The sequence below is a fragment of the Microtus pennsylvanicus genome, chromosome 7 (assembly GCF_037038515.1).
Source record: "Microtus pennsylvanicus isolate mMicPen1 chromosome 7, mMicPen1.hap1, whole genome shotgun sequence".
Classification (NCBI taxonomy): Eukaryota; Metazoa; Chordata; class Mammalia; order Rodentia; family Cricetidae; genus Microtus; species Microtus pennsylvanicus.
In genome coordinates, this window is record NC_134585.1 from 60,845,529 (window position 1) to 60,873,181 (window position 27,653).

At 39.1% G+C, this 27,653-nt stretch overlaps 1 protein-coding gene across 1 annotated transcript in view; it reads left to right on the forward strand.

Annotated features, from left to right (window-relative positions):
- Positions 1–27,653, forward strand: part of Kcnh8 (potassium voltage-gated channel subfamily H member 8) — a 458,944-nt gene that overhangs the window by 154,050 nt on the left and 277,241 nt on the right. The window contains exon 2 of the mRNA XM_075978951.1: positions 4,493–4,726. Coding sequence (XP_075835066.1) covers positions 4,493–4,726 — 234 coding nt within the window. The remainder of the gene's footprint in view (positions 1–4,492; positions 4,727–27,653) is intronic.

Consider the following 27,653-nt stretch of genomic DNA (forward strand, 5'->3'; position numbering starts at 1 on the left):
AGAAAGAGAGCTAGGACCTCCAGAAATCAAATAAGTGCTTTGTGGCTGTGGCCACTAGCCTGCAACTCCAGCCTCTAAAGGTGGAGCCAGGAGATTCCTAGAGAAAGTTGTCTCAAGAGATTAGCCATATCATCAACCTTGGCTCAGTCAATAAGATGAAAAAACCCTGGAGGAAGACTCCCAACATTAACCTCATGTCTCCATATGTGTGAACATACATGGCTATATACACCCAAACACATGTAGCCCTTCACCTGAAAATATGCAAAACACACACACCACAAAGAAAAATGGAAAAAGACAAATGATTACTCATTCTACCTGGTGAAGAGAAAACTGCTGCTTTTAAGTAAAAACTCACGATACTGTAAAAACAACACACCATACAGATTTAATTCTAATATTTAGACTTGGGTCTTGGTTAGAGAATGAAAGTTTACCATAACTAATTTTTTATTATCTTAAAGTAGAGAAAGTGACCGATGACAAGTTCATACAATGCTTGCCTTCTCTGCTTCCCATCTTTTATTGCTCTACATTCCTTTTGACTTGGGAACAAAGAGTTATCCATCTTCGTTTGATGGGAAGTAGTATTGTGCTTTGAAGGTCAGACTGAAATAGCCTGGCCATTTAGCAAACACCGGATTCTACCTGCTGCTCTGCAAACGCTTTCTGCTACGAGGCATTCAGAACTGTAGTCAACAACTGTTCTGAAAATGGATTGTGTGATTTACTGTCACTTTCCAGCCAGAAACACAGAAAATGGTGACCTAAAACCAGCAGAGAAAAGCACTGTAACTTTCAGATGCACATTCCATGTGCATAATTGATTCCTGGAAAGGTTATTACCTCAAGCCTGTGTGCACATAGAGCTACGGCAGTGATGAGTTCCTAACCTCTAAGGCCCTGGCTTTGTTTTACATAATTCTAAAGCAAATGCCAGGCTTCTTTGGGAATTCTAGGATTGGCATTTGGAAAAGCAATTGTTCCAGAGTAGATAGCAAGGTGAAGGAACAACACTTTCCAAACAGAAGAACCACTCATGTGGCCAGTACACTAAGCTTTCCAAAGCACAGACAGCCACTTCATTCCCTTTGGAATTAAAATGCAATTAGATATTGAGGACAAGTGCTAAATATAAACAGAGAAGGCCAACTATATTCCTTTCTTTCTGTTTTGTTTTTGTGGCATATTTGCAGGAAGAATTAGCTACTCAAATACACTAGAATCCTTAATTGAAACAAAGATCCAATGGCTTGGTAATACCTCATCATCTTTTCAGCTTATTAGAACTTTAAAGCACTGTTCTTTTCTTATATTTGCAAGCAATTGCAAAGACGATATGTGAATTAATTTAAAGAATATGCCATTAAGAGAAATGGAGAGCCAAATAATATTGCATATAAGTTAAAATGAAAAAAAAGGATTATATGTTTGTTCTACTTGGCTTCAGCTGCCAACGTAACAGCCCAGATTTATGTACTGAAAGCAGAATCCATAACTGAGGAATTTATTTTATCAGATTAGCCTATGGGGGACTGTCTTGACTGTTCACTGGTGGAGGGAGGCCCGCTCACTTAAGGCAGCACCATCCTAAACTAAGCATGAGCCAGCAAGTGAGCCAGCTAGTTATGATGTTACATGGTTTCTGCTTTAGTTTCTGCCTTGATATACCTCAATGATGGATTATGACCCAAAAGTGTAAGTCAAATAAACCCTTTCCTCTCCAAATTGACTTTGGAGAGACTGATTTTTATCACAGCAACAGAAAGGAAATGTGAGCAATGTGAGCAATGTTGGATAAGGGAGAATAATAATAAACAAGGAGAAGCTGAAAATAAGGATTGTTATAAACATTCCGGTTATGAGTTTCTTATTTCACAGAGAAAAGAAACTTAGCACAATGTATAAGCAGGATAAGTTAAACAAAATTAACAGCTTTTAAAAAATATGTTATATATATTAAATATGTTTCCCAATTTTTAAAATTTGCAAAAACAAAAGTCACAAAACACAGTAAAGAGAAAGCACAATTTAAAGTGATTAAGAAAAAATTTGGGCAGGTGGTGGTGGCACACACTTTAATCCCAGCACTTGGGAGGCAAAGCCAAGCAGATCTCTGTGAGTTCAAGGGTAGTCTGGTCTACAGAGTGAGTTTCAGGACAGCCAGGACTGTTTCACAGAGAAATCCTGTCTCAAAACCAAAACAAAACAAAAAAAGAAAGGGAAAAAATGTAGTCTAGTAATAATCATGAGTGAATATAATAATCAGGTTGAAGATTCACGCCTTACTTTTTAAAAAATTATGTGTATAGATCTCATGCAAGAAGGACTTAAATTATAAGTCTCTAGAAGACAAGAAAGTAGAAAAATGGAGAAAATTTTGCCAGACAAATGCAGCAAAGCTGCTGACGTCTACAAATAGTGGGCAAACTTGGCTCCACGCGAAAGGATGGTTTCTACCCTCCAGCTTCATCCCTGTTTCCTCCTTTCTCCACTGACTTATTCGTGCAGGCATCTGTTCCATGGCAGTACTTTTCACATTCCATCTTTATCTGTTTTTGTCTTATTTCTAGCTTACAATTTTCAAAGCTTGGGATGTTTACATTCTTAATTCTAGAGGTAATTATTCACTATGTATATTACAGATTCATGGCTTAACATGACATTAACTTAATATTTATAATCATGCATTTCTTCAATGAAATTATAGCATCTGTAAACAAAATCATACACTATTCTTATTCACACATTTTCCTCAAGCTGTCCACTGCCCTGGAACTTACTGAAAGGTGAACCTGCGTCTCCTGGCATTTCTGAAGAAAGTTAATAAGTGTCAGAGATCTATTGAAAAAAAATCACTTATAAAGTGACAAAAAAATGACATCCAAAGTTCCTTCAGGATGTTTGACAACTATGCCAAGCTCAGTTTTCATGTTTTCTAAGCAATCCCCTAATCAAATCTTAAAATGGGGAAGAGGGCACACTAAGGTCTGAGAGGGACTTATCTCCTCTAGACTGAGCTAAGGTTCTACACAGCCAGAAGCATGCTAAGGACAGAGTCACATATAGCTTATTTATTCACACGTTGGACAATGTCCAACATTTAATAGTTAATAAATGATACTGTGAAATGTGAGAGAATTCTTAGTCTAGGACAATCTGTTTCACTCCTGTGGCTTACAAAGTGCATGTGGTCCAAAAGTTTCCAAACGCTGTTCTCCAGCTCTGGCTCTAAGAGGGGGAAACCAGCTCAGGAATCGATCAACCAAAGATGTCAATACTGTCACTAGGAATGGTACTCTTAGACCAGGACTGCCTGAAGCAAAGCTGAGTGCCTGTTCTGGGAAACAAACTACAGATGCTCAGGACGAGATGGGGACACAATGGCCTGGGTGCTCTGAGTTTATCCCACTGGCCATTGAGAAGTTGCCACAGAACCTCCTTTCTATTGACATGATATATAGCTGCCTGCTGCAAACCTCTTTGAACATGGTGTTTCAAAGTTGACAATATATAAATAATTTTATATAAATCCAGTTTGTACATAGTAGACTATATGGTAAAACCCAGGTGCATCCCACTGTGCCCAAAGCTACTTTCTCTAGAGACAAGCACAGATTCTAGATGCTGTAGTAACACTTGCATGCCTGTGTAAGTATGTGTGTAAGCATGAATATATGAATATATAAATATTTTTTATTAAAAATTTCTGCTTCCTCCCCGCCTCCCATTTCCCTCCCCCTCCCCCACTCCTCTCCCTCTCCAGTCCCAAGAGCAGTCAGGGTTCCCTGCCCTGTGGGAAGTCCAAGGTCCTCCCCCTCCAAAATATTTTATACTTAGTATATGTATGTATTTTTATGTATTTGTATTTAAGACAATAGTTCCATGTAATAGGATATTGATATTATACTTAAATCTTACTTTTAAATTTACCCTCTTATTCATATATTTTATTATATTTAAAGCCTCCATTTCAGATACTTGTGGTTGGTATGCAACATTTGTTTCTTTTATAATCATTTATACTTCCCCCTAAATTCTAGTAATCAACTGGCAAACATTGGGGATGCTTTGTTTTGAATCTAAGCTCTAGCATGTATTGCTTTTTCCTATAAGTACGTTATTCATCCTTAAACATTCATCTCTAAAATTTCCTCCTCCTTCAACCTGGAGTTTCCTCCCTTAGACACAACACGCACTTCATGGCTCAGGATCTGCATTTGAGATCATGCAATACAACAAAATGGGTCCAGAGCTCAATTTTCTCAGGCAGCTTAAGGCAAGAGCCACCCTCTGAGGCATCATCCCAACTGCCACATGGAAAGTGAGTGGCACATGAGCCACGTCAGAGTCGAGCCGGCCCTGCTTCCACAACCCATCCAAGTCTGAGACGGGCACAGTCTTTAGCTCAATGAGCTAAACAGATACCTGAAATTGTGGCTTAAAGAAGAGCTTTAAATGGCTGAATGTCTTCTTTTTTTTTCTCCAGATAGCAACTTCATCCTGGCCAATGCCCAGGTGGCAAAAGGTTTCCCCATAGTCTATTGTTCCGATGGCTTCTGTGAGTTGGCTGGGTTTGCTCGAACTGAAGTCATGCAGAAGAGCTGCAGTTGCAAGTTTTTGTTTGGTGTGGAGACCAATGAGCAGCTGATGCTTCAGATAGAAAAGTCTCTGGAAGAAAAGATCGAGTTCAAAGGAGAAATTATGTTCTACAAGAAGAATGGTGAGTTGCCTTGCTTTGGCACCTACTGGAGAGGATGAGGTAGCATTGGCTGCTCTATGTCCATTGCGGCTGAGCAGTATTTCATGTAAATATGGTGTTTGGGAGAAATTTCATGGATGACATGAATGATGGCCCTATTTTCATCACTAGAAGCATAAATCAAATGTAACTATAAATGAAAACCAAAACTGTGCTATATCAGTATATGAGCATATACTGAGTAACATCGACATGTTCAAACAAGCTCTGCTGGTACTACTTTATAGACATTTGGAAAGCGTACACATACACAGTTGTGAATAAGTAACTATCCTGGGATGGTTTTCCAAACATCATACCTTAAGAAATACATGTCAGTCTTTGTCAATTAAAGCAGAATTCCCAGGGTTTCCTGTCGGAAGGGAAGTTAATTTAAGGGGCATCATGCAGAGCTATTCTCACTACAGTCTAAAATTTTCAATACAAAATGGGATGGAGTATAGTATATTTGCTGGGACTAAAAACTCCCAGTGAGGGAACAAAGCCAAGTTGTACTCTGTGAGTGGGTTTTTTTCTTTGAGCCTCTTCTCAGGAATAGGAAGGACCTAGAACTGGCATGGCGTCTGTGGTGCTAAGATCCCATGTGAGAGTAGAGGTCGCTAGCTTATGGGCCCTGCAAGGACTCTGAAAGGTTACATGCTAAGGGAAAATTAGAAGATGTCATCCTTTCATCTTACTAACAGACGTTCATCAGCTTTAGCTGAGTGTATAGATATCAAGTTAGAGAAAATATTTCTAGCCTTCTTTGTAATCGGACATTGCAATGATTTGGGACAATGACACATGAAAAGGAATAACAGAATTTCTAGGGAAAATCCCTTAAAGTGAAGTTATCTTCCCTCCAATTTCTCTTCTCCCTTTTGTCCTGGTACTTTGGACAGAATTGTCTTGACAAGAGATCATGTTGTGAAGCTATAACCTCTAGTGGGGTTGTGTTTTAAGGCTTTAAACTTAGGTGATTAAGACTTAATGGGGCAAACAGGTGAGGCCCTAGTCTACTATGACTCCTGTTCTTATAAGCAGTGGCAAACAGGGATGTGCACTCAGTGCGAAGACTGAGTGAGGAGTGAGGACACTCTACCTCAAAGCTTCTGGCCCCTGGCAGTGTTGACATTGCCAACCCTGGGAAGCTGTCCAGGCATTGTGGAGTATCAACAGCACTGTGGCCTCTAGTCCTCGGTATTTGAGGATACTGAAGTCATTGTCAGGAAAAAAAACAGAAAGAAAATTCATCTATCTTTAGACAGTGAGTGTCCTTGGAGGGCATTTTCTGATCACACAGACTTAGGACACACAGTCATTGTGACCTTTTGGAGAGCACCCCTCCAGGACAAGATGCCCCAGTGCTTTGGCACTAGAACCATAGTTCAGACCATTGTGTTTTATCAGTGACAATAGAAAATGCCTAAATAGCAAATATGATCAAATGAAAGAATTCTAGCTCTGTGTAATTACACCACAGTGAGAGAAAAGCACCTGAGATAAAAGAACATGGGGAAGTCACTGGTGCTGCAGACTGGCAGGGACTGATAAAGCCGCCATCCTGGGGAACAAAGGGGAAAGATATCCTTTGTGCAAAATACCTGCTGACTACAGACTCATCCTTCCTCAGGATGGTGCCTTGTGTAGGTCACTCCACATCCATTTAGGGTCTTTGTTTTTATGCTTCTTCAAAATTTCCAGTATGCTTCTACTGAGAGACTTGAGCCAAGAGGCATATCTAGGGGAAGAGCAAAGGGTGGAAGCTTTGGAGGTGGTGTTGATCTAAAGTAGGAAGCACATTGTAGAGGCACTATCTAAAATATCTACAAGAATTTCCTGAATCCATTTTCTTAAGTATGCCTATAACCTTGGACAAATGCGAGTGGAAATCATTTATGGCGCCAGTTTTCTCTAAGTAGTCCCTGCATGAAATTGTCTGACATTGTGAACAACTAATTGATCTAATTTTAAGTAATTGGTATTGCCATCTACACTGTGCTGCACCAGAAGCCTGTGTATGAACATCTGTCTCTGCATGCAGCTGGGACTCTGAAAGTACGGGCACTAGTGACTGTCCCGTTCCTAGAGCTCAGGGTCTGGAGTCTTGAGAAACATTTGTCTGCTGGTTTTCCTTAATGAATGCCTGTGGAAAGAAATGTAAATTGATTCATTAGGGGGATTTATGGATACATAAAGATATGTCTGTATTTCAAATTTAAAAATTATGCTCATGACGTAAATGGTCTCCCTTTTCTCATTCAAGGGGCATGTTTTCCTTAATAAGCTCTGGAAATGCCTCCTTCCAGGCAGCTTTTGGCCCATTGATTCATGTTTGATCAGATGCCCCAGTGGGCATTTATAACTGAAATATGTGGTTGGTGATGTTCCCCAAGTGACCTTACTGTCCTCTATGTTGTAGCATCTACAAATATTGTGTGTTCCTTCTTCCTTTATGAGGACACCAATGGTAAAGAAACTTATTTATGCACCCATCCCTCACTCAAAAATAATGAAAATTTGAGCAAAAAAACTTGTTCATTTCTTCATGCTTTCACATTTTATAAAAAAAAATAGGGTGTGTCCTCTGTCTTTGGTACAAGGTCAGCCTGGCTTGTAGCTTCCCTTCAGTGCCACTGAGACAAGGAGAAAGGCTGCTTCAGTCTTCCTAAGAAGCTGTCCAACCAGTTAGCATGTTTTATGTGAGGCCATCTCTGGCACTTTCTCAAAGTCACTCAACCCATGGTCAACAAGGTGACACAGGTGCCACCTTAGATATTTTGTCCCATTCTAGCTACTTTGTTATAATATAAAGGCAGTGATTTGTGTTTTCTACATATTGCAGAAGGTCATACTGATTGAAACTGTCAGTCTCGACCACTGCATGTTCATCAAAATGTATCTTCTCCTAAGAAACTAATTTCCACAGAGCCAATAACATCACTTGCCCTCCCTGGGAAAAAGAAAAACAGTAGTCAGAAATATAAAAGGTGTCTTAATACAAAGATTTAAGGAAGAAATTCAAATTTTGCATTGTAACTACGAAAAATTCAACTTTCTATCTATCTAGCGTTCTTTAACTTTCTTTTATTGTTTTTTTTTTTTCATTTATTTTGAATACCAACCAGTTTCTTGGTCCTCCTCTCCTCCTGTTCCCTTCCTGTTAAAAGGAGCTGGTCCCTTTTTTCTTCCAGTCACCCAGCTAGCTTACACATGAAATAACTACATATAAACTGTATTAATTAAATCCCTGCCTGGCCCATTATTTCTAGACTCCTATTGGGTAATATTCTCATCTTGATTTAACCAATTTCTATTAATCCATATATCACTAAGAGGTCATGTCTTATCGGGAAAGGTTCAGCATGTCTGATTCTGGTGGCTCCATGGCAATTCTCTCATTCTGCTTTCTTTCTCCCAGAATTCAGTTCTGTCTTCTCCGCCCTATCAACTAGGCCAAGGCAATTTCTTTATTCATTATCCTACAAAAGCAACACACAAACAAAAGGAACTGCTACACCACCTCCCCAAACCTCCCTTCTTCACCCGTGCATTCACTCCTTCCCTGTCTCTATTCGGAAAGGGGCAAACCTCCCATAAGAATCAACAAAGCATGACGCAATAAGCACCAAGTTGTGGTGAGACAATGCAGCATGGGTAATGGATTCCAAAAAGTCAAGTGCCAGAGATAGATTCTGGTCTCACTGCTAGGAACCCTACAAGCACATCAAGTTACACAACTGTCATACACATTCAGAGGGCCTAGGTCAGTCCCATGCAGGCTTCCTAGCTGTCAGAACTGAGTCCTTCAGCTCCCAGGAGCTCAGGTCAGATATCTCTGTGGGTTCTCCCCCTGGCTCATAGAATCCTTCTTCTCTCTCTGTAACAGGATTCCTGGAGCTAGGCCCAGTGCTTGGCTGTGGATCTCTGCATCTACTTCCATCAGTTACTGAATGGAGGCTCTCTGATGACAATTAGGATAGTCATCAATCTGATTGCAGGCGAAGGCCAGTTCTGACATCCTCTCTACTATTGCTAGGAGTCTTGATGGGGTCATCCTCATGGATTCCTCAGAGTTTCCCTGGTACCAGGTTTCTCCCAAACCCCAAAATGCTCTCCTATCAAGATATCCCTTTCATTATTCTGTCTATCCCAACCCAAAATAATCTCTCGTGTTTCCATACTTCCATCCCCGAAATCCTCACACCACCCCTGCCCCTAGTTTACCATCTATTTCCTCTACCCAGGGAAATACATGCATCTCTCTTTGGGCTCTCCTTGTTAACTAGCTTCTCTGGGGATGTGGATTTTATCCTTTACTTTACTGCTAATAGACACTAACCATGTTTGTCTTTCTGGACTTGGGTTACCTCACTCAGTATGATTTTCTCTCATTCCATTCATTTGCCTGCAATTTTCATGATGTTATTTTTATTTTAGCACTGAGTAATACTTCAATGTGTAGATGTACCTTATTTTCTTTATCCATTCTTCAGTTGAGGGCCATTTAGGTTGTCAGGTTTTGGCTCTTGCAAATGACGCTACTATCAATATAGTTGAACAAGTTTCTTTGTTATATGACTGAGCATTCTTTGGGTATATGACCAAGATTGCTATATATATCTAGGTCTCGAGGTAGAGTTTTTGGTATTTTGATGTGTTGGAGGAGGACCTCCCACACCATTGATGTTTAGTTTCTCTTATGCATGATAGATATGAATCTATTTGCATTCTCCTACAGGTCAACATTCAGTTACACGAGCACTATTTGTTGAAGATGCTCTCTTTTTTTTTCCATTTTACAATTTTGGTTTCTTTGTCAAAAATCAAGTGGATTTACATCAAGGCCCTCAATGAAATTCCATTAATCTACCTGTCTATTTGTATGTCAATATCATGCTGGTTTTTTGCTATAGCTCTATAGTAGAGCTTGACGTTAGGGGTGGTGATATCTCTGTAAGTTCCTCTATTATACAATATTTTTTGTTATCCTGGATATTTTGCTTTTCAATAAAAAGTTGAGAATTGTTGTTTTGAGGTTGGTAATGAATTGTGTTTGAATTTTGATGAGGATTGTATTAAATCTGTAGATCCACGAGCACACTAGAACTTTTCATTTCTGGTGTATTTCACCATTTCTTTCTTAAAGACCTAACGTTCTTGTCATATAGGTCTTTCACTGGTTAGAGTTACTCAAAGATATTTTATGTTATGTGTTGCTATTGTAAATGGTGATGTTCCTCTGATTTCTTCCTCAGCTCTTTTATCATTTTTATACAGGACTACTGATATTTTTTTATTCTTGTATTCTGCCATATTAATGAAGGTATTTATCAGCTGTAGGAGTTCCCTGATAGAATGTTTAGGGTCAGCTTATGTATAAAATCATATCATCTTCAAATAGCACAAGTTTGACTTCGACTTCTTTTCCCATTAGCATTCCATTGATCTCGCTTTGTTGTCTTATAACTCTGGCTACAACTTCGAGTATTGTATTGAATAGATATGGAAACAGTGAACAACCTTGACTTCTTCCTAATTTTAGTGGAATAGCTTTGAGTTTCTATCCATTTAATTTGATGTTGGCTGGCAGATTGCTGTTTATTGCTTTTATTATCTTTATGTATGTGTCTTGTAACTCTGATTTCTCCAACACCTTTATCATGAAGGGGTCTTGGATTTTGTAAAAGGCTTTCTCGGTGACTAATTAGATGATCATGTGGGTTTTCTCTTTCAGTTTGTTTATATAGTGAATTACATCAATAGATTTTTCATATGTTGAACTATCCCTGCATCTGCATCTCTGTGATGAAGCTCACTCTACCATGGTGGATGATTTCTTTTTGTGTGTTTTTGGAATCTGTTTGTCATTGAATATTTTTTGTATCAATGTTCATGAAGAAGATTGGTATGTAATTCTCTTTCTTAGTAGTGTCTTTGTGTGGTTTGGGTATCAGAGTAACTATAGCCTCATAAAAAGGCTCATAAAATACTTGACAATACTCCTGTTTCTATTGTGTGGAACAAACAATTTGAGGAGTATTAGTATTAGCACTCCTGGTATAATTCTGTTCTGAAACCATCTGGCCCTGGGAATTTTTTTGTTTGTTTGTTTGGGAGACTTTTAATGACTGCTTCTATTTTCTTGGATGCTTTAGGCCTATTTAGATAGTTTATATGATACTTTATTTAATCTTGGTATGTGGTACCCATCAAAGAACTTGTTCATTTCTTTTAGATTTTTGAAATATAACCTAATGATTCTCTGGATTTCCTAAGTGTCTGTTGTTATGATTTCCTTTTCATTTTTTTGTTGCTGTTGTTGTTGTTTGTTTTGTTTTTAATTTGGATATTCTCTCTCTACCTTTTCGTTAGTTTGGATTAGGGTTTGTCTACCTTGTTGATTTTCTCAAAGAGCAAACTCTTTATTTCATTGATTCTTTGTATAGTTCTCTATGTTTCTATTTTATTGACTTCAGCCTGGTGTTTGATTATTTCCTTCCTTCTACTCTTCCTGAGTGAATTTGCTTCTTTCTGTCTAGATCTTTCAGGTGTGCTATTAAGTCTCTAGTGTGAGATTTCTCCAAATCATTTTGTAGCACTATGAACTTTCCTTTTAGCACTGCTTTTATAGTTCTCATAAGTTTGAGTATGATGTGGATTAATTTTCATTGAGTTCTTGGAAGTCTTTAATTTCTTTCTTATTTCTTCCTTGACAAGTGGTAATTCATTTTAGAGTTGTTCAGTTTCTATGAGTTTGTGGGGTTTTCTTTGTTTGTTTGTTTTTGTATCTGTTGAGATTTTCTGTGTGACTAAATATGTGGTCAATTTTAGAGAAGATTTTTTGATATGCTGAGAAGAAGGTATATTCTTTCACGTTGGAATGAAATGTTCTCCAGATATCTGCTATACCCATTTGAGTAATAGCATTTGGTTCCCTTGTTTCTCTGTTAAGTTTCTGTCCAGCAGACCTGTCCATTGATAAGAGTGGGGTGTTGGAGTCTCCCACTGTTAATATGTGAGGCTGATGTGTGATTTAAGCTTTAGTATTATTTCTTTTAAAAATGTGAGTGCCCTTGTATTTGGGGGCATAGATGTTCAGAATTGAGACTTCATCTTAATGGATTTTTACTTGAATATGAAATGTCATTCTCCATCTCTTTGATTAACTTTAGTTTGAAATCTATTTTGCTAGATATTAGGATAGCTACACCAGCTTGCTTCTTAGGTCCATATGATTGGGAAATCCTTTCCCAACCTTTTACTCTGTCTTTGAAGTTTAGGTGTGTTTCTTTTGTGAAAAAGAAAAATGGATTCTACTTTTGTATCCATTCTGTTCACCTGTTTCTTTTTATTGGTGAATTGAGTTCTTTGATATTAAGAGAGATTAACCACCAGGGATTGCTAATTACTGTTATGTTTTTCTTTTGGAGGCAGTGTTGGTAATATGTGTGTATGTGTGTGCACGTACATGCTTGCTTTCTTTGTGTTTTGCTGGTGTGGAATTATCTATTGCCTGTACTTTCCTGCATGCATCTAACTTCCTTGGGTTATAGTTCTCCTTCTAGTACTTTTTGTAAGGCTAAATTCGTCGACAGTTATTGTTTAAATCTGTTTTTTTCCATGAAACATGTTGTTTTCTCTATCTGTGGTGACTGAAAATTTTGCTGGGTATAGTAGTCTGGGCTGCCATCTGTGGTCTCTTAGTGTCTGCAAAATGTCTGTTCAAGACCTTTTGGCTTTTAGAGTCTCCATTGAGAAGTTGGGTATAACTCTGTTAGATCTGCCTTTATATGTTTCTTGACCTTTTACCTTCACAGATCTTAATAGTCTTTATTTTGTATGTTTAGTGGTTTGATTATTATGTGACAAGGTGATCTTTTTGGTGTTGGTTCAGACTACCTGGTGTTCTGTAAGCTTATTGTACCTTTATAGACATATCCTTTTGTAGTTTCGGAAAATTGTCTTCTATGGTTTTCTTGAATATGATTTTATTGAGGTTTATCTGGTGGTTAAGGCCATTAAACCTTTCAGGATTCAGAAGGATTGTTATAGCAGGAAAAAACTGGCTAAAGATATCTGAAAGTAAATAAAATAAATTAGCTCACATAAGTCTTTTATCATGTCTTGTTTATTCTTTCTATGATCTCTTCAATATTCTCTTGATGTTTTCTCTTAGATATCTCTGCTGGCATCGCTGTTCTCTCACGGGTTCTTCCAATCCCACATGGTTTCCAGTTTATATAACCACACAGTTAATAATCATGTATTTTACAGAATCACAAAAACTGGGTGATTCTGATAGGAAGGCACCTTACATCTCAGAGGGGGTGTGTCTGTGAAGGAGGAGGAAAGAATGAGACTTTATCTCAGTGCAAAATTCTAAGAAGTTGTTTCCATGCACTAACTACATTTCTTAAGTGTAACTAGTTAAGCTAGGAGTTTTGATTAGTAATTGTAGGAAAACGCAGCAGTGTTGTTGCAATTTCTAAGTATTTCCACTTTCTTCGCTGGTGGCTGGGAACACAGCATTGTGGTAACCATAGTAACTGCAAGTCTGGGAGGGAGGCAAAAGTGCTTGATCTGCATCTTGTCTAGCTAGCTGAGTTAAAAGAATTTCTTGGGAGACTTTGCTTCTAGTGGGGTGCCTGTCAGCACCCAGGTGAGAAGGAATTTCTTTTTCTGGGGCTGATTTAGCAACTGAAGCCCTTTTCCTGTATCTTTAGGGGTAAAGGCATAAACAGTTAATTTCCTGGCCTGTGAGTTTAAGTTAATTGAAACCAAGGTAAAGGGTAAATACATTAATAGCTTGTTAAGTTACAGCACCTTCCTGAGTTGCTGCTAGAGAATTCAGAACTATCCAGACTTCTTTGTCACTAAGAGCACACACACTGTCTCTGCTCAGTGGCTCCTACTCAGGGCTCCTCTTTTATCAATGAGTCCCTTCAATATGAATAATTGTGGGGTATAGGCAGAGACTGTTCTTTTGTTTCCTGGCTGCCCAGACCCATATAACCTCAAAGAAACTACATTAATTATGACAGTGCTTGCCAATATCATAGGCATATTCCTGGCTTACTCTTATGTCTTAAATTAACCCATTTCTATTATTTTATATTTTACTATGAGGCTCATGGTTTGTTACTACTTGCTTCTTTTTTTTTCTTGCTGTCGGCTTGCTGTAAATAGCTTTTATTATATTTAGGTATGACCCTTGTATCCCTAATCTCTCCAAGACCTTTATCATAAAGGGGTGTTGAATTTTGTCGAATGCTGTTTCAGCATCTAATGAAATGATCATATGTTTTTTTTTCTTTCAGTTTATTTATATGATGGATTACATTGATAGATTTGCATATGTTGAAGCAGCCCTGCATCTCTGGGATGAAGCCTACTTGATCATAATGGATAACTTTTCTAAGTGTTCTTGGATTTGGTTTGCCAGTATTTTGTTGAGGATTTTTGTGTCGATGTTCATGAGTGAGATTGGCCTGTAATTCTCTTTCCTGGTTGAGTCTTTGTGTGGTTTTGGTATCAGAGTAACTGTAGCTTCATAAAAGGAATTTGGCAATGACTCTTCTGTTTCTATATTGTGAAATACATTAAGGAGTATAGGTATTAGGTCTTCTTGAAAGTTCTGGTAGAATTCCGCATTGAAAGCATCTGGTCCTGGTCTTTTTTTAGTAGGGAGGTTTTTGATAACACCTTCTAATTCTTCTCAACTAACAGGTCTATTTAGATTGTTCACCTGGTCTTGGTTTAACTTTGGTATATGGTGCTTATCTAAAAAAGTGTCCATTTCTTTTACATTTTCCAGTTTTGTGGCATACAGGCTTTTGTAGTAAGATCTAATGATTCTCTGAATTTCCTCTGTGTCTGTGGTTATGTCCCCCTTTTCTTTTCTGATCTTGTTAATTTGTGTATTCTCTCTCTGCCGTTTGATTAGTTTGGATAGGGGTTTATCAATCTTGTTGATTTTCTCCAGGAACCAGCTTTTTTTTCATTGATTCTTTGGATTGTTTTCTGTGTTTCTATTTTGTTGATTTCAGCCCTCAGTTTGATTATTTCCAGTCTTCTACTACTCCTAGGTGAGTCTGCTTCTTTTTTTTTATAGAGCTTTCAGGTGGGCTGTTAAGTCTCCAATGTGAGCTTTCTCCATTTTCTCTAAGTGGGCACTTAGTGCTATGAACTTTCCTTCCAGGGCTGCTTTCATAGTGTCCCATAAGTTTGAGTAAGTTGTTTATTTATTTTCATTGTATTCAAGGAAGACTTTAATTTCTTTCTTTATTTCTTCCTTAATCCAGGTGTGGTTCAGTAGTTGGCTGTTCAGTTTCCATGAGTTTGTAGGCTTTCTAGGGGTAGCATTGTTGTTGAATTCTAACTTTAATCCATGATGATCCGATAAGACACAGGTGGTTACTAATATTTTTTTGTAACTGTGGAAGTTTGCTTTGTTACTTAGTATGTGGTCAATTTTCGAGAAGGTTCTATGAGCTGCAGAGAAGAATGTATATTCTTTCCTATTTAGGTGGAATATTCTATAGATGTCTGTTAAGTCCAATTGATTCATTACCTCCATTAATTCTCTAATTTCTCTGTTAGGTTTCTGTCTGGTTGACCTGTCCATTGGTGAGAGAGGAGTGTTGAAGTCTCCTACTATTAGTGTGTATGGTTTGATGGCTGCCTTGAGTTTTAGTAATGTTTCTTTTACGTACGTGGGTGCTTTTATATTAGGGGCATAGATATTCAGGATTGAGACTTCATCCTGATGAATTGTTCCTGTTATGAGTATAAAATGTCCCTCTCCATCTCTTCTGATTGATTTAAGTTTGAAGTCAACTTTGTTAGAGATTAGTATGGCCACACCTGCTTGTTTCTTAAGTCCATTTGCTAGATAAGTCTTTCCCCAGCCCTTTATTCTGAGTAGGTGCCTGTCTTTGTGGTTGTGGTGTGTTTCTTGTAAACAGCAGAATGTTGGGTCCTGTTTTCGTATCCAATCTCTTAGCCTGTGCCTTTTTATAGGTGAGTTGAGCCCATTAACATTAAGTGATATTAATGACCAGTGGTTGTTAACTCCGGTCACTTTTTTAGTAGTAGAGTTTGTGTGTTTCCCTTCTTTGAATTGTGCTGGTGAAGGGTCTCTAGATGTCTGAGTTATTGTGGTCATTGTTGGACTCCTTGGTTAGTGATTTTCCTTCTATTACTTTCTGTAAGTCTGGATTTGTGGCTACATATTGTTTAAATTTGTTTTTATCCTGGAAAATTTTGTTTTCTCCATTTATAGTGAACGAAAGCTTGGCTGGGTATAGTTGTCTGGGCTTGCATCCATGGTCTTTTAGGTTTTGCAGTACATCTATCCCGGACCTTCTGGCTTTCATGGTTTCCATAGAGAAATCAGGTGTAAGTCTTATAGGTTTACCTTTATAAGTAACTTGGCCTTTTTCCTTTGCGGCTCTTAATATTCTTTCTTTATTCTGTATGTTTGTGTTTTGATTATTATATGGCGAGGGGATTTTTTTTTTTTATCCAGCCTATTCGGTGTTCTGTATGCTTCTTGAACCTTCATAGGTACCTCTTTCTTTAGGTTGGGAAATTTTTCTTCTATAATTTTGTTAAGTATATTTTCTGGACCATTGAGCTGCACTTCTTCTCCTTCTTCTACTCCAATTATTCTTAGGTTTGGTCTTTTTATTGTGTCCCATATTTCCTGAATGTTTTGTGATGAGACTTTGTTGGACTTTGATCAGCGCGTTTATTTTCTCTATGTTATCTTCAGAATCTGAGATTCTTTCTTCTGTCTTTTGTATTCTGCTCGTTATGCTTGTTTCTGTAGTCTCTATTCGTTTACCTAGATTTTCCATGTCCAGCCGGCCCTCTGTTCATGTTTTCTTCCTTGCCTCCATTTCAGTTTTCAAGTCTTGAACTGTTTCCATTATCTGCTTGATTGTTTTTCCTTGGTTTCCTAGGGTATCATTCACTGTATTATTCAATTCTTCAGACTTTCTGTTATACTTCTCATCCATTTCTATAAGCATGATTTTACATGCTGTTTAAGGGCCTCTATCACTTTCATAAAGTCATTTTTTTTCTACTTCTTCTTGATTAAGGTGTTCATGTCCTCCTGTTGTGAGGTCGCTGGGTTCTGGTGGTTTCATGTTGTTTTTCAGATTGTTGGGTGAATTCTTGCTTTGGTGCCTGCCCATCTCTTCCTCCGAATGCTCCCCTATGGATCTTCTTTTACAGGATCAGGTCTCCTTGCCCACTGATGTACCTTCCCAATGATGTCACTCCCCAGTGATGGCTCTCCTGGTGCCCAGATCAGATCTGCGTGCTGCTTGGGTAGCTCATAAACAAAGGGCCTACTTTTCCTGCTGCAGGCAGGTTACTGAGACAAAGGAACTACAGCCCTCCTGGTTGCCCTCCCGCTTCGGATTCGGTCCAAGCGCCCTCCCGAACAGGCTGAGCTGGGAGATGTTATGTGGCCGAAGAGGAGATGGAGGCAGAGGGGGAGGAGGTTCTGGATGCAAGTTGGGTGGTATAGAAAGAGAGAGGAGGTATCAGGCAGTATAGCCCCTGCATGATGACCAGGAAGTGTAGGAGGGATGAGGAACGTCTGACTTCCCTGTTGCGGGCAGCTGCCGCACTCACTCACCCCAATGGTGGCTCTCCTGATGCCCAGATCGGATCTCTGTGCTGCTTGGGTCGCTTGTAAACAAAGGCTACTACTTGCTTCTTAGGCAACTACTTTGCATCTGTCTCCTTTGGCAGCTATGTAGTGTCTCTCCCTGTATGTCTCTGTTTGGATTTCCTGCCTGGCTTTACTCTGCTAATTCGTTGGTCAAAACAGCTTTATTTATCAACCAATAAAAGCAATACATATGCAGAAAACAATTTGACATCAGTGGAGGACTAGCTTTATGTAGATTAGAGTATTAGAACAAAGGTTTGGCTAAGTGAATGTTTTCACACCAGGACCCCATGTTGTAGAAAAAGTCATCTAGTTGAAAAGTCAGGTCTAAAGAATGATTGACACACTTCTGGAATATTTTGGCATGAATCCCATTATGGACAGGAGAAATGTCATGATTTCACAAGAGTTCTACAGAATTAGCAGTGACCGTCCAAAAGACAAATGTTCCCAAAGCTCTGCAAGTCGGATTCTCTATATGGAGTGTACACTCCCATGGATCTGTCTATAGATCTGTCAGTTAAATATCCGTGGGCTTGCGTCATGTTCTCTGTGCCTTTTAGCTGAGATATTTCTCATTCTTTTATCGCTATTATTCTTAGGTTTTGGTCTTTTCATGGTGTACCAGATTTCCTACATGTTTTGTGTTAGGAATTGATTGAACTTAACATTTTCTTTGACCAATGAAGCCATTTTCTCTATCATTTCTTCAAAGCCTAAGATTCTTTCTTCTATATCTTATATTCTGTACATGATGCTTGCATTTGTAGTTCCTGTTCACTTACCCAGATTTTACATATCCAGAATTTCCTTGGTTTGTGTTTTCTTTATTGGTTCAATTTCAAGTTTCAAGTCTTTAACCATTTTCTTCATCTGTTTAGTTGTTTTTACTTGACTTTCTTTAAAGGATTTATTGATTTCTTTCATTTTTTGGTTTATTCCTCAATTTATTTATGGCAATTTTTATTCCTTCTTCAAGGGCTTCTATCATCTTAAAATTATTTTAAAGTCATATTCTTGTGCTTCTGCTACATTCAAATGTTCAGGTCTTTCTGTTGTCGGACCACTGGATTTTGGTGGTCCTATATTATCCTTTATGTATTTACACTGGCGTTTACTCATCTGTTCTTCCAGCTGGTGTGTGCTGTGCTGTTGCCTATGTAGTCTGCTGGAGTTTGGGGGAGGGCTGCCCAGAGGAAGGATGACAAGGTTCATGGGGTTCAGCAACTGAGTGGGTCTTGGGAACAGAATCCAGTGGTTTGCAGCAGTGGTGATGCATCCTGGAGGCAGGTATCTTTCCTGCTTGCTGACTACTGAGGACTGCACTAGAGCAGTGGAGTTCCACCAGTGTTGGGGGTCCAACTGCCTTGTTGATGCTGAGATGGGAGGGGGAGGTGCACCAGATGTAACCTGGGGTTTAGGATCTGGTCACTGGGGCAGTTCAGCTGGGAGGCCATCACTCCGTTCTTCTGCTGCTCTGGGTTGTGCCTCTACCTCTATAATTTTCTGGGGCTACAGGGAAAAGCTTGCTACAGGGAGGATGTCTAGGTACTTTGAGTTGGGTCTTGGGCAGCTGAATGTGTCTTGGGGGAACAAAATTCAGTGGGTCTCGGTGGTGGTACAGCCTGGAGGCAGGTCTCTCACCTCATTGCTCCTGTTGGACACTGCTCTAACTTTATTAGCACACCAATCTGTCCTGGATCCTGGATCCTGTTCCTCTGAGTACTGGAAAGTAGGTCTTAAGAAGGATGGGTTTATTGCTTCACAGTTCTTGAACTTACAAGGCCATGAGACACTTTTCCAAACTTTTCACTCCGCCTGAGGACTGTGACAAGGTTTCTGTTCTTCATCTCTTTTGTGATTCTGTAGCAATCTTTGGCAATGGGTTGGCTTGAGGAAGCACCACCCTTGTCTCTGTCCTCATCCTTGCACAGAGCTTACAAAGTATGAGTACCTGCACGCCATTTCCCCTTCTAAATGTGTATTATGTTAATTAAACTTATTTATTTATAATATGTATGTGCAAGAGCTGTGGCACACAAGAGTAAGTCCCAGGACAGCTTGAGGTCATTCTTTCCTTCTAGATATCGAACTTGGTTGAAAGGCTCAATACTGAGCCTTCTCATTGGCCCAAGGCTTGCCGTCTTATAAGGCCCCTAGTCATTTTGTCTTATGGCCTGTCTTGAAAACTTATTTTAACTTGATTATCTTTCTAAATACCCTATTTTAAAATATGCTTATTTAATAGATACTGAGAAATGGATTTCAATAAATACTTTTTTAAATCGGAGAATATTAACCTAAAATACCTCATTAAATTCACATCAAATTAGGAGTTAAGTGGGCCACTTGAGATTATAAAGTAGTAAGTTAAAAAAAAACACAACATAGAAACACTCTGACTTATTCCAAAGTCTTTGCAGTTAAACTGTGTAGCGGGGAGCTGCCACCAGGCTCCTGGCCACCAGCTAGCTTATGCCCCGAAATAATTACACGGAAACTGTAATCTTTTTAACACTACTTGGCACATTAGTTTTAACCTCTTATTGGCTAGCTCTTACATATTGATCTGACCCATTTCTAATATTCTGTGTAGCACCACGAGCTGGCTTACCAGGAAAGATCTTAACCTGCTTCTGTCTGGAGTGGGAGAATCATGGCGACTGCCTGACTCCGCTTCTTTCTTCCAGCATTCTGTTCTGTCTACTCCACTCACCTAAGGGCTGGCCTATCAAAGGCCAAGCAGTTTCTTTATTAATTAACCAATGAAAGCAACACATAGAAAGCAACACCTCCATCAAAACTGCAAGGTGCAAGTGGTGGTTTTCACTGCATTTCCAAGAATATAAACCATCCTGTAAGAGACAAAACTGAACTTCATTTTGTTCAGGTTGTCATCATTTAAGAATATGCACTGACTCACAGCCCCTGCCGCTGATAGAGCCCCTGGGTGGCTCCTGCATCAGGAAGTGGTGCTCCCATATGTTGGTCCAGTTAGCCTCCTACTTAGCACAACTTCTGCTCTAGGTGTTCAGACCTCAGCAATTCTATGAAATTAGCTTTGTGCTTATGATATTGTTCATAAAACACATGCATATATTCTGAAACTAGCATAAGTAGGAAAGCTTGATAGAATAATTTTCTGACTCTTCTTTCTACTCCTTTCGCCACTCCTCCCACTCTTCTTCCTCTTCCTCCCTTTTCATCTCCTCTCTTCCTCCTCTTCTCCCTGTTCCTCCCTTCCTCCCCTTTTCTCCCTCCTTCCCTCTTCATTAACACATTTTCTTTATTTCCTGATTCTGTATTTTCTTCCAATCTACTTTGTTTCTCTCTCTCTCTCTCTCTCTCTCTCTCTCTCTCTCTCTCTCTCTCTTTGGCAACACCATATGGCTTTGCATGCTATGGCTTTTAAGTATAGTATTCAACTAGGTGCAGTGATATCTGCAACATTCCAGCCTTACTGGGCTTTTGTTCATCATTATTACCTTAACAGTTTTAGATCTTTAGAACCTCTATCTAATCTTTAGGGTTGGCTTCCCTATTTCTTTGAAGAATGCCATTGTGATGTCTATAGTGATTGTATTGGAACTGCATATTGCATTCTAAAAATGGCCACTCCAATAAAGGTGATTCTCCAGAATTATACACATGGGATGTGTTTTAATTAATTTGTGTCCTCATCAGTTTCTTTTATCAATGTTTTAAAGTTTTCAGTGTATGGGTCTTTCTATTTCATTACTTTACTTACTTCTGACACTAAGTTTATGCCTAGGACTGTCTGTGTGCGTTTTTATGCTCAGTTATTCAGTAGGATGCTGTGACAGGTTTTTAGAATATTTTATTATACCCTGTAGGTGTTTTAGAATTGGAGGTTAATATCGAAAAGTAGGAAAAATGGGGTTTCAGAATGTCAAATTATTCTCAAGGTTTACATTTCAAATGTGTAGTATGTACTTCTTCCCTGGTTTGATTACCGAGAGATAGGTTTGTAGCTAGTACTGTATAACAGCCCAAAGTAAAGAGTAAAGGGCAATGCATTTACATGTGCATTTTATGAACCACAAGAATGTACTTTTATTGGAAAACATAGTTTCTGCAGTGTACATGATACATCTGTGAGGAATCTCAGCACAGACATAATTTTTAGTTATGTAAAAACACCACATTTAGAGACCAACAAGCTAAGCCAACCAGGAATCTATTTCAACAAAAAATTTAGAAATCAGTCTTGATGACAAAAACAAAAAATACTGTATTCTAACAATGAGGAACCTCGAGAGGTCAAAAAGGTTAGCAAGACAAGATGGCTTACCCACCAGAATCTGAACAAAGAAGAACGCAGTATAATTGTGATGGGTACCACAACAGGGAAATTTGCCTAGATGCAACTGTGGCATCACCAACAACCAAATCATCCAGGACAACATTTATGACAGTATGTTTAGACTTTTATATGACTAGAACCAGGAGACTGGACTGTAGGAAGATTTTTGTTGAAATTTAGAAGTGTTTGTGGTGGTCTCCAAAAAGTTTTGCTGTCCTAAAAACAACTGAAAATGAGACCTTGAAAGCTATTTTCTGTGAAGTGTTTACAGCTCAGAGACTGATTAACAGAAAAGGTAGAGTCTATGTACTGACCCAGGTATCTACTTCCGTATACTATGCCATTTTGAAGTTTGGTTACTTAAAATATTTATTATCATATGTTGCAATTTTGTGAGTCAGGACTTTGGACTGGCTTGGGTAGTTACTTTTTCTATGTGGACTTAGTAGAAGTGCTGCTGCATAGGTGTCTTGATCAGATTTGCTTTCTCTACCAGTTAAAGAATTAAAAGCCAGAATAATTTTAAGCACAAATAGGAGAAGGGAGAATCTCAGACAATCAGTCAATGAAGAACGGCCATCATTAGGAGTGAGGAAACATACAGAGAAAGAAAGATCCTCCACAGAACAGAGGGGGACTTGGGAGCCTCAGATACATCCTTACCTTGAAGGCTGCCCAACTACCAGAATGATTTTCCCTCAGAGCTGTAACACTTACCTTGACTCAGATGAGCTTTCCTGGTACTTTCACTCCAACTTAGGGTATGAGCCTGACTGGGACCCTTTTCCTCATCTCCAGTGCACTTGAGGCAGACTCATCTGGCTTAGCAATTCCTAGGCACCCCATCTACCAGTGGTAATTTGGCAATTTCCCCCTTCAGGCAGAGGTAACCCCAAGACATGACCTTAAAAGCTATGTCTGGCCCTCTTCATCTGACCCCACACTGTCCCACCAACCCTTGGAGCTGCAGTACTGTAATTTCCTTAGCCCCACCCAGGCTATTATGGCCCTTTCCTGCCTTCTCCTCCTGAAAGTACATTTTCTTCCTCACTTTCTGTTCTTCATGAATTCCATAGTTATTGTAATAGGTTTCCGTCCTGCCCCATATTAATCACACAGAAACCATATTATTTGCAATACTGTTTGCCCAATAGCTTATACATATTTATGGCTAAGAGATATCCTAAACTAAGCCATCTGTGTATTGCCATGTGGCTATGGCTTACCAGGTAAAGTTCAGTCCAGTGTCTGTCTCTGACAGGGCTACATGGCTTCTCCTGACTTGGCCTTCTTTCTCCCAGCATTTAGTTTTCTTTTCGCCACCTACCTATATTCTACTCTATGCAACCCTAACACAGTTTCTTTATTAATCAATGGTATTCACAGCATGCAGAGGAGAATCCCACATCACCTCCCCTTTTCTGTTTAAATAAAAAGAGAGATTTTAATTTTAACATAGTAAAATTACATATAACAAAACAGGTATCAATCAAGAATTACAGTTACAATATTTATATCTACTTTATCTTTTATCATAACTATGCAAAGTTATTTTGTCAGATTGTATGTATCATGTTTCTACCTCTGTTTAAGACATTTTGTATATTGATACAATTTTAGGATATATTTATCATATTGTATTATGTATTTCTAGCTCTTATTTGGTGCGGGAGAATTGTCTGTATTCTGTCAGTCATATTTTAAATAAACGCTGATTGGCCAGGCAGGAAGTATAGGCGGGAAACAAGACAGGAAGTAGAAATGATGTAATGAGAACAGGAGAATTCTGGGAAGGAGGGAGTTGATTATTCCCTTTCCTGCCCAGACCACCGAAGCAGCAAGATGTGATCTGCCTTACTGAAAAAGGTACTGAGCCACATGGCTAACAAAAATAAGAAAAATGGGTTAATCAAGATGTGAGAGTTAGCCAGTGAGATGCTAGAGCTAATGGGCCAATCAGCTTATAATTTATGGAGACCTATGTGTGATTTTCTTTGTGGCTAAACAGCTGGGGATACCACACAGGACAAAAACCCCAACAAGCCAGTCTCTCATGTTACACTGATTAAGATATTTATACATGTTTAGATTTTGAAGTCATTATCCTCTTTTACTGCTCAGTTGTTTAAAGATTGTTTGATATTCTGATATGACATCTTAATCACTATGTATTAAGCCAATGTATTAAGTATTATAGGTCAATAGTCATTCATGTTTGTTATACTTTTAGTCAGACTAGGTTTTTTAGATATGTAGAGATTGTATTCTGCATAGATAGGTAACCTTTAACCACTTCAAAGATCTGTAGAACATGGCATTTAAATAACTTAGGATTCTGTTGATGTGAGACACGATTGCTCCTGGCAGCACCTATCTATTCCCTAGAGGGTGTTGAGCATCAAAGACATTCCACTTGGAGTTTGTTTTCTTCTTGCCAAAACTGGCCTCTAGACAAGGAATTGCTCATGCCTCGACCACTGACAAAGTGCACAATGTCTAGACTAGACAAGCAGGATACAAGAAAAAAAGACCGCCAAACCTTGCCAAGACAGGATAAGATGGTTTTGAAAATTTTCCTGCTTCTAAACATGGTCTGTCAGGTTCTCTAGGCCTTAGCCAAAGTTTTTTGCTTCAATATTGCAAATGAGACCTTGGGTGATTGCTCAGGCAGCCAGTTGTCTCTGTCATCTACTGCACAATTTGGAAGCAGCTTGATTGCATTTCCTGTGTACTCAAGTGATATTATCTCCTTCTCAGGCCCTCAATGGGCTGAAGATTAGATAGTCATAGTTACCTTATGATCTAGCAAAGCCTTTTCTAATATAAGACTTAGATTCCTTATGATAGAATATTTATTAAAACATTTAGCATATGTTTCTTGCTTATTATTGTTTATGCTGGTTGTAATTCTAATCTTATACTTGATACCTGTTCCTAGTGTATATAGTTTTGTATTGGATTTGGAACCCTCTTATTTAAACAAAAGGGGAACTTGCTGTGGACATTCCTTCAGCCAATAGCCTTTAAGATACCATTTGGGCATCCTCTGTTACACTACAAATGCAGCTGTAAAGCTTGCCTGCACTCTCTTGTTGCTGACTCTTGCTTCCAGCTGCTAGACTTTGTTTCTGTTCCCTGTTTGTGCAGAGGACTGTGATCTAGGACAGTGATCAGTGTGTCTGCCCTAAATAAATAACCCTTTATTATATGTAGTTCTGAACTAGTGTAGGATTATTTTGTACCTTCCACCATCACACAGTTCCTTTAGGTCCTCCTGGCTTTTGTGATCCTATTCCTGACCTATTCCATTCGATGTGGCTCCCCTTCCTCTAGCTCCATTTTCATTCTTGCCTTCTGGCCTCCACAAAAGCCCTGGTACCAGGCACTGAGTCTCCCCTTGGGCTTAGCCAGGGTAAGCCTCTGACCCCAGCTGACTGCCATGATGTCTCACTCACTGAGTGGTTTGTGTCTTCTTCCAGTCCTCCCTGATTCCTGGGGACACTCTTTAGTACAGTCTGCAATGACATTTTCCTTCACGTTCACCATGGGAGCACTGTCCTCCGTATCCTCTCATTTCCTTTGGAATGCCTCTTAGAACATCTCCAGTCTCTCTACCTAACACCTGACCTGAAGAACACTGCACTTTTTCACTTTTGTCATTGAATTTGTTCCCAATACTCCTTAGATAATGAATCCAAATGTCTGCCTAAGCATATCCTGGATCCCAATATCATTTGCGACCTTTAAAATTACTGTAAGTAAACAGGGAAATAGAAAGAGATTTCCTTTACCTAAATTTTAGCTTTCTTTTTACACCGTTACAATCACCCTTTGTTTTTTTTCTCGTCTCCCCACCACACTGTGTAAATGTTCTGTATTTTAAGATATGGGTGATGAATCTGTAAGTTTGTTTCGAATAGGGATCCAGGACCTAGAAGGAGGGGAAGAGAGCAAAGGAATAGGCCAAGTGCAGCTTGCACACACACTCCTCCATTCCTTGCCTGTGGTGCTTCTCTCAGTTGACATTCCTACAGCCAGGACTCAGAAATTTCCTATCTCTAAGCCTTCTTTGCTTTCAGCTTACTGGATTCAGTTTCACAGGGATTCTGTTGTCTTTTAGGTGTGAGTGGCATTAGACTCTTACTTTATGCTGTCTCACTTCAATAAAAAGTTGGCTCTGGAGTTTAGATATGATTTCCATCCTCTAAACACAAGCATACTTGTTTAAATGAATCTTTCCCATATTAGGCAAGCCAGTGACTATGTGACAGAGAAATAAGAGAAAAACAAGGCTAACTGATAGACTTTTTCCTGAGGGGATTATTATTACTCTTTCCAAAATCTTTTGGGCTTAGTTTAACTTTTTAAAACTTTTGCTAAGGTTTGAACCTCATCTCAAGATTTGTAACATTTTTATGTAAACTTTCTTTACATCAATATTTTAAGTATCTTGGGTATGGTTAAAAAATCTATAAAATATGTAACAAGAGGGTGAACTCAAAACTCATAACATAGAGGTCGTTAGTTAAAAGTCAGTACAAAGGCAATCTTAAATATGAGGCATGCCACCATCTTGAGGCTATGTTCCCCCCACTCCCCACCCTGTGGGGTGGAGGAAGCCACATGGCTGATAACCACCTTTTCTAGGGTTGGAAATGGTGGATCTTGCCAACTGACTTTACTGTCATCTTGATTAAAGGTGACCACATGGTTTAAGCCAAGCAAGAAAATAAAACCCTGTTAGCTATGAAGCTCAAACTAGATTATTCTTGCAGAATATTAAGTAATCCTAAGGAGCCTCCCTATTATCAGCCTCAATCCACAGTCCTTTCTCTCTCTCTTGTCTCTTCAGTCTCTCTTTTACTCTCCTCAGCAATAGGTTCTCCAAACCAATGCCCTCAGGTGTCCACTTTCAGGCCACTGGCAGCCCTTAATACCCCCACTGCTTCCTCCCACTCAGCCATGGAACCTTCTTTTTCTTCCCCTACTGGCTTAAATCAGCCACTATTCACCCTTTGCAGGAGATTGCTGGGGTGGATGGCTTGGTCAGTGTATATGCCTCCTATTAATTAAGCAAACACTCTGAAATAGAAAAGGATTGGAGTCTAATACCAATGATTCTTCTGTTGTCATTTAAAAGAAATTAATATATCTCCTAATCTTACCATCTTGCCATGACATTTATATGATTCTCACCCACGACCTTCTCCTGAGGAGTCCAGCAACTCTGGGGCACGCTAATGAAAGCCTAGACAACTTGCCTCCTAGCTCGTCTCTTTATGGGCTTTATCACTAGCCCATAAAGTGATGCTTTTAATTCTAGAGCTTTCCTGACATCAGAGCCAAACTTAGAAGCCTAGAAAGGGAGCCCCTAAGTCCAGAGAGCCCCTAAGTATTAGCAGTAGCCTTCAAGGTGGTACTATGGGAGAGATGAAGAAGAACTGCAAACAAAAATACATGATGCTAGTTAAGACCTTCTTGTGGCCATTGCAACTCTCCATCCTCTATTGCCTTCCAAAGCCTGAGGCCAGTTTCACTACATAAGCCCCAAAATCTGAGGCTTTTCATTCTGCACCCCTGGTAGTTCAGTTTCTCTCAATGTGGAGCTTGAGTTACACAAATTCATCTTAGCCACTCCCCAGATCTGCCCCACTTATATTCTCTTTCCTTGTTGACTTAAGACCATCTTCCTACACTGCAGATGCAGATTATCTGTAACAAAACCTTCTGTGAATTCCTCCTACTTCATGGGATAACATGAACTCTTTAAGTTGCCTAAAGCCACCTATGAGCTTGTCTCAGTTCATAGTCTGTCTCTTTAAGTTTATTTTCCAATCCCTTTCCTCCATCTTGCATTCTTCATGGTTATGTTTGAATGGGAATATCATCCATAGGCT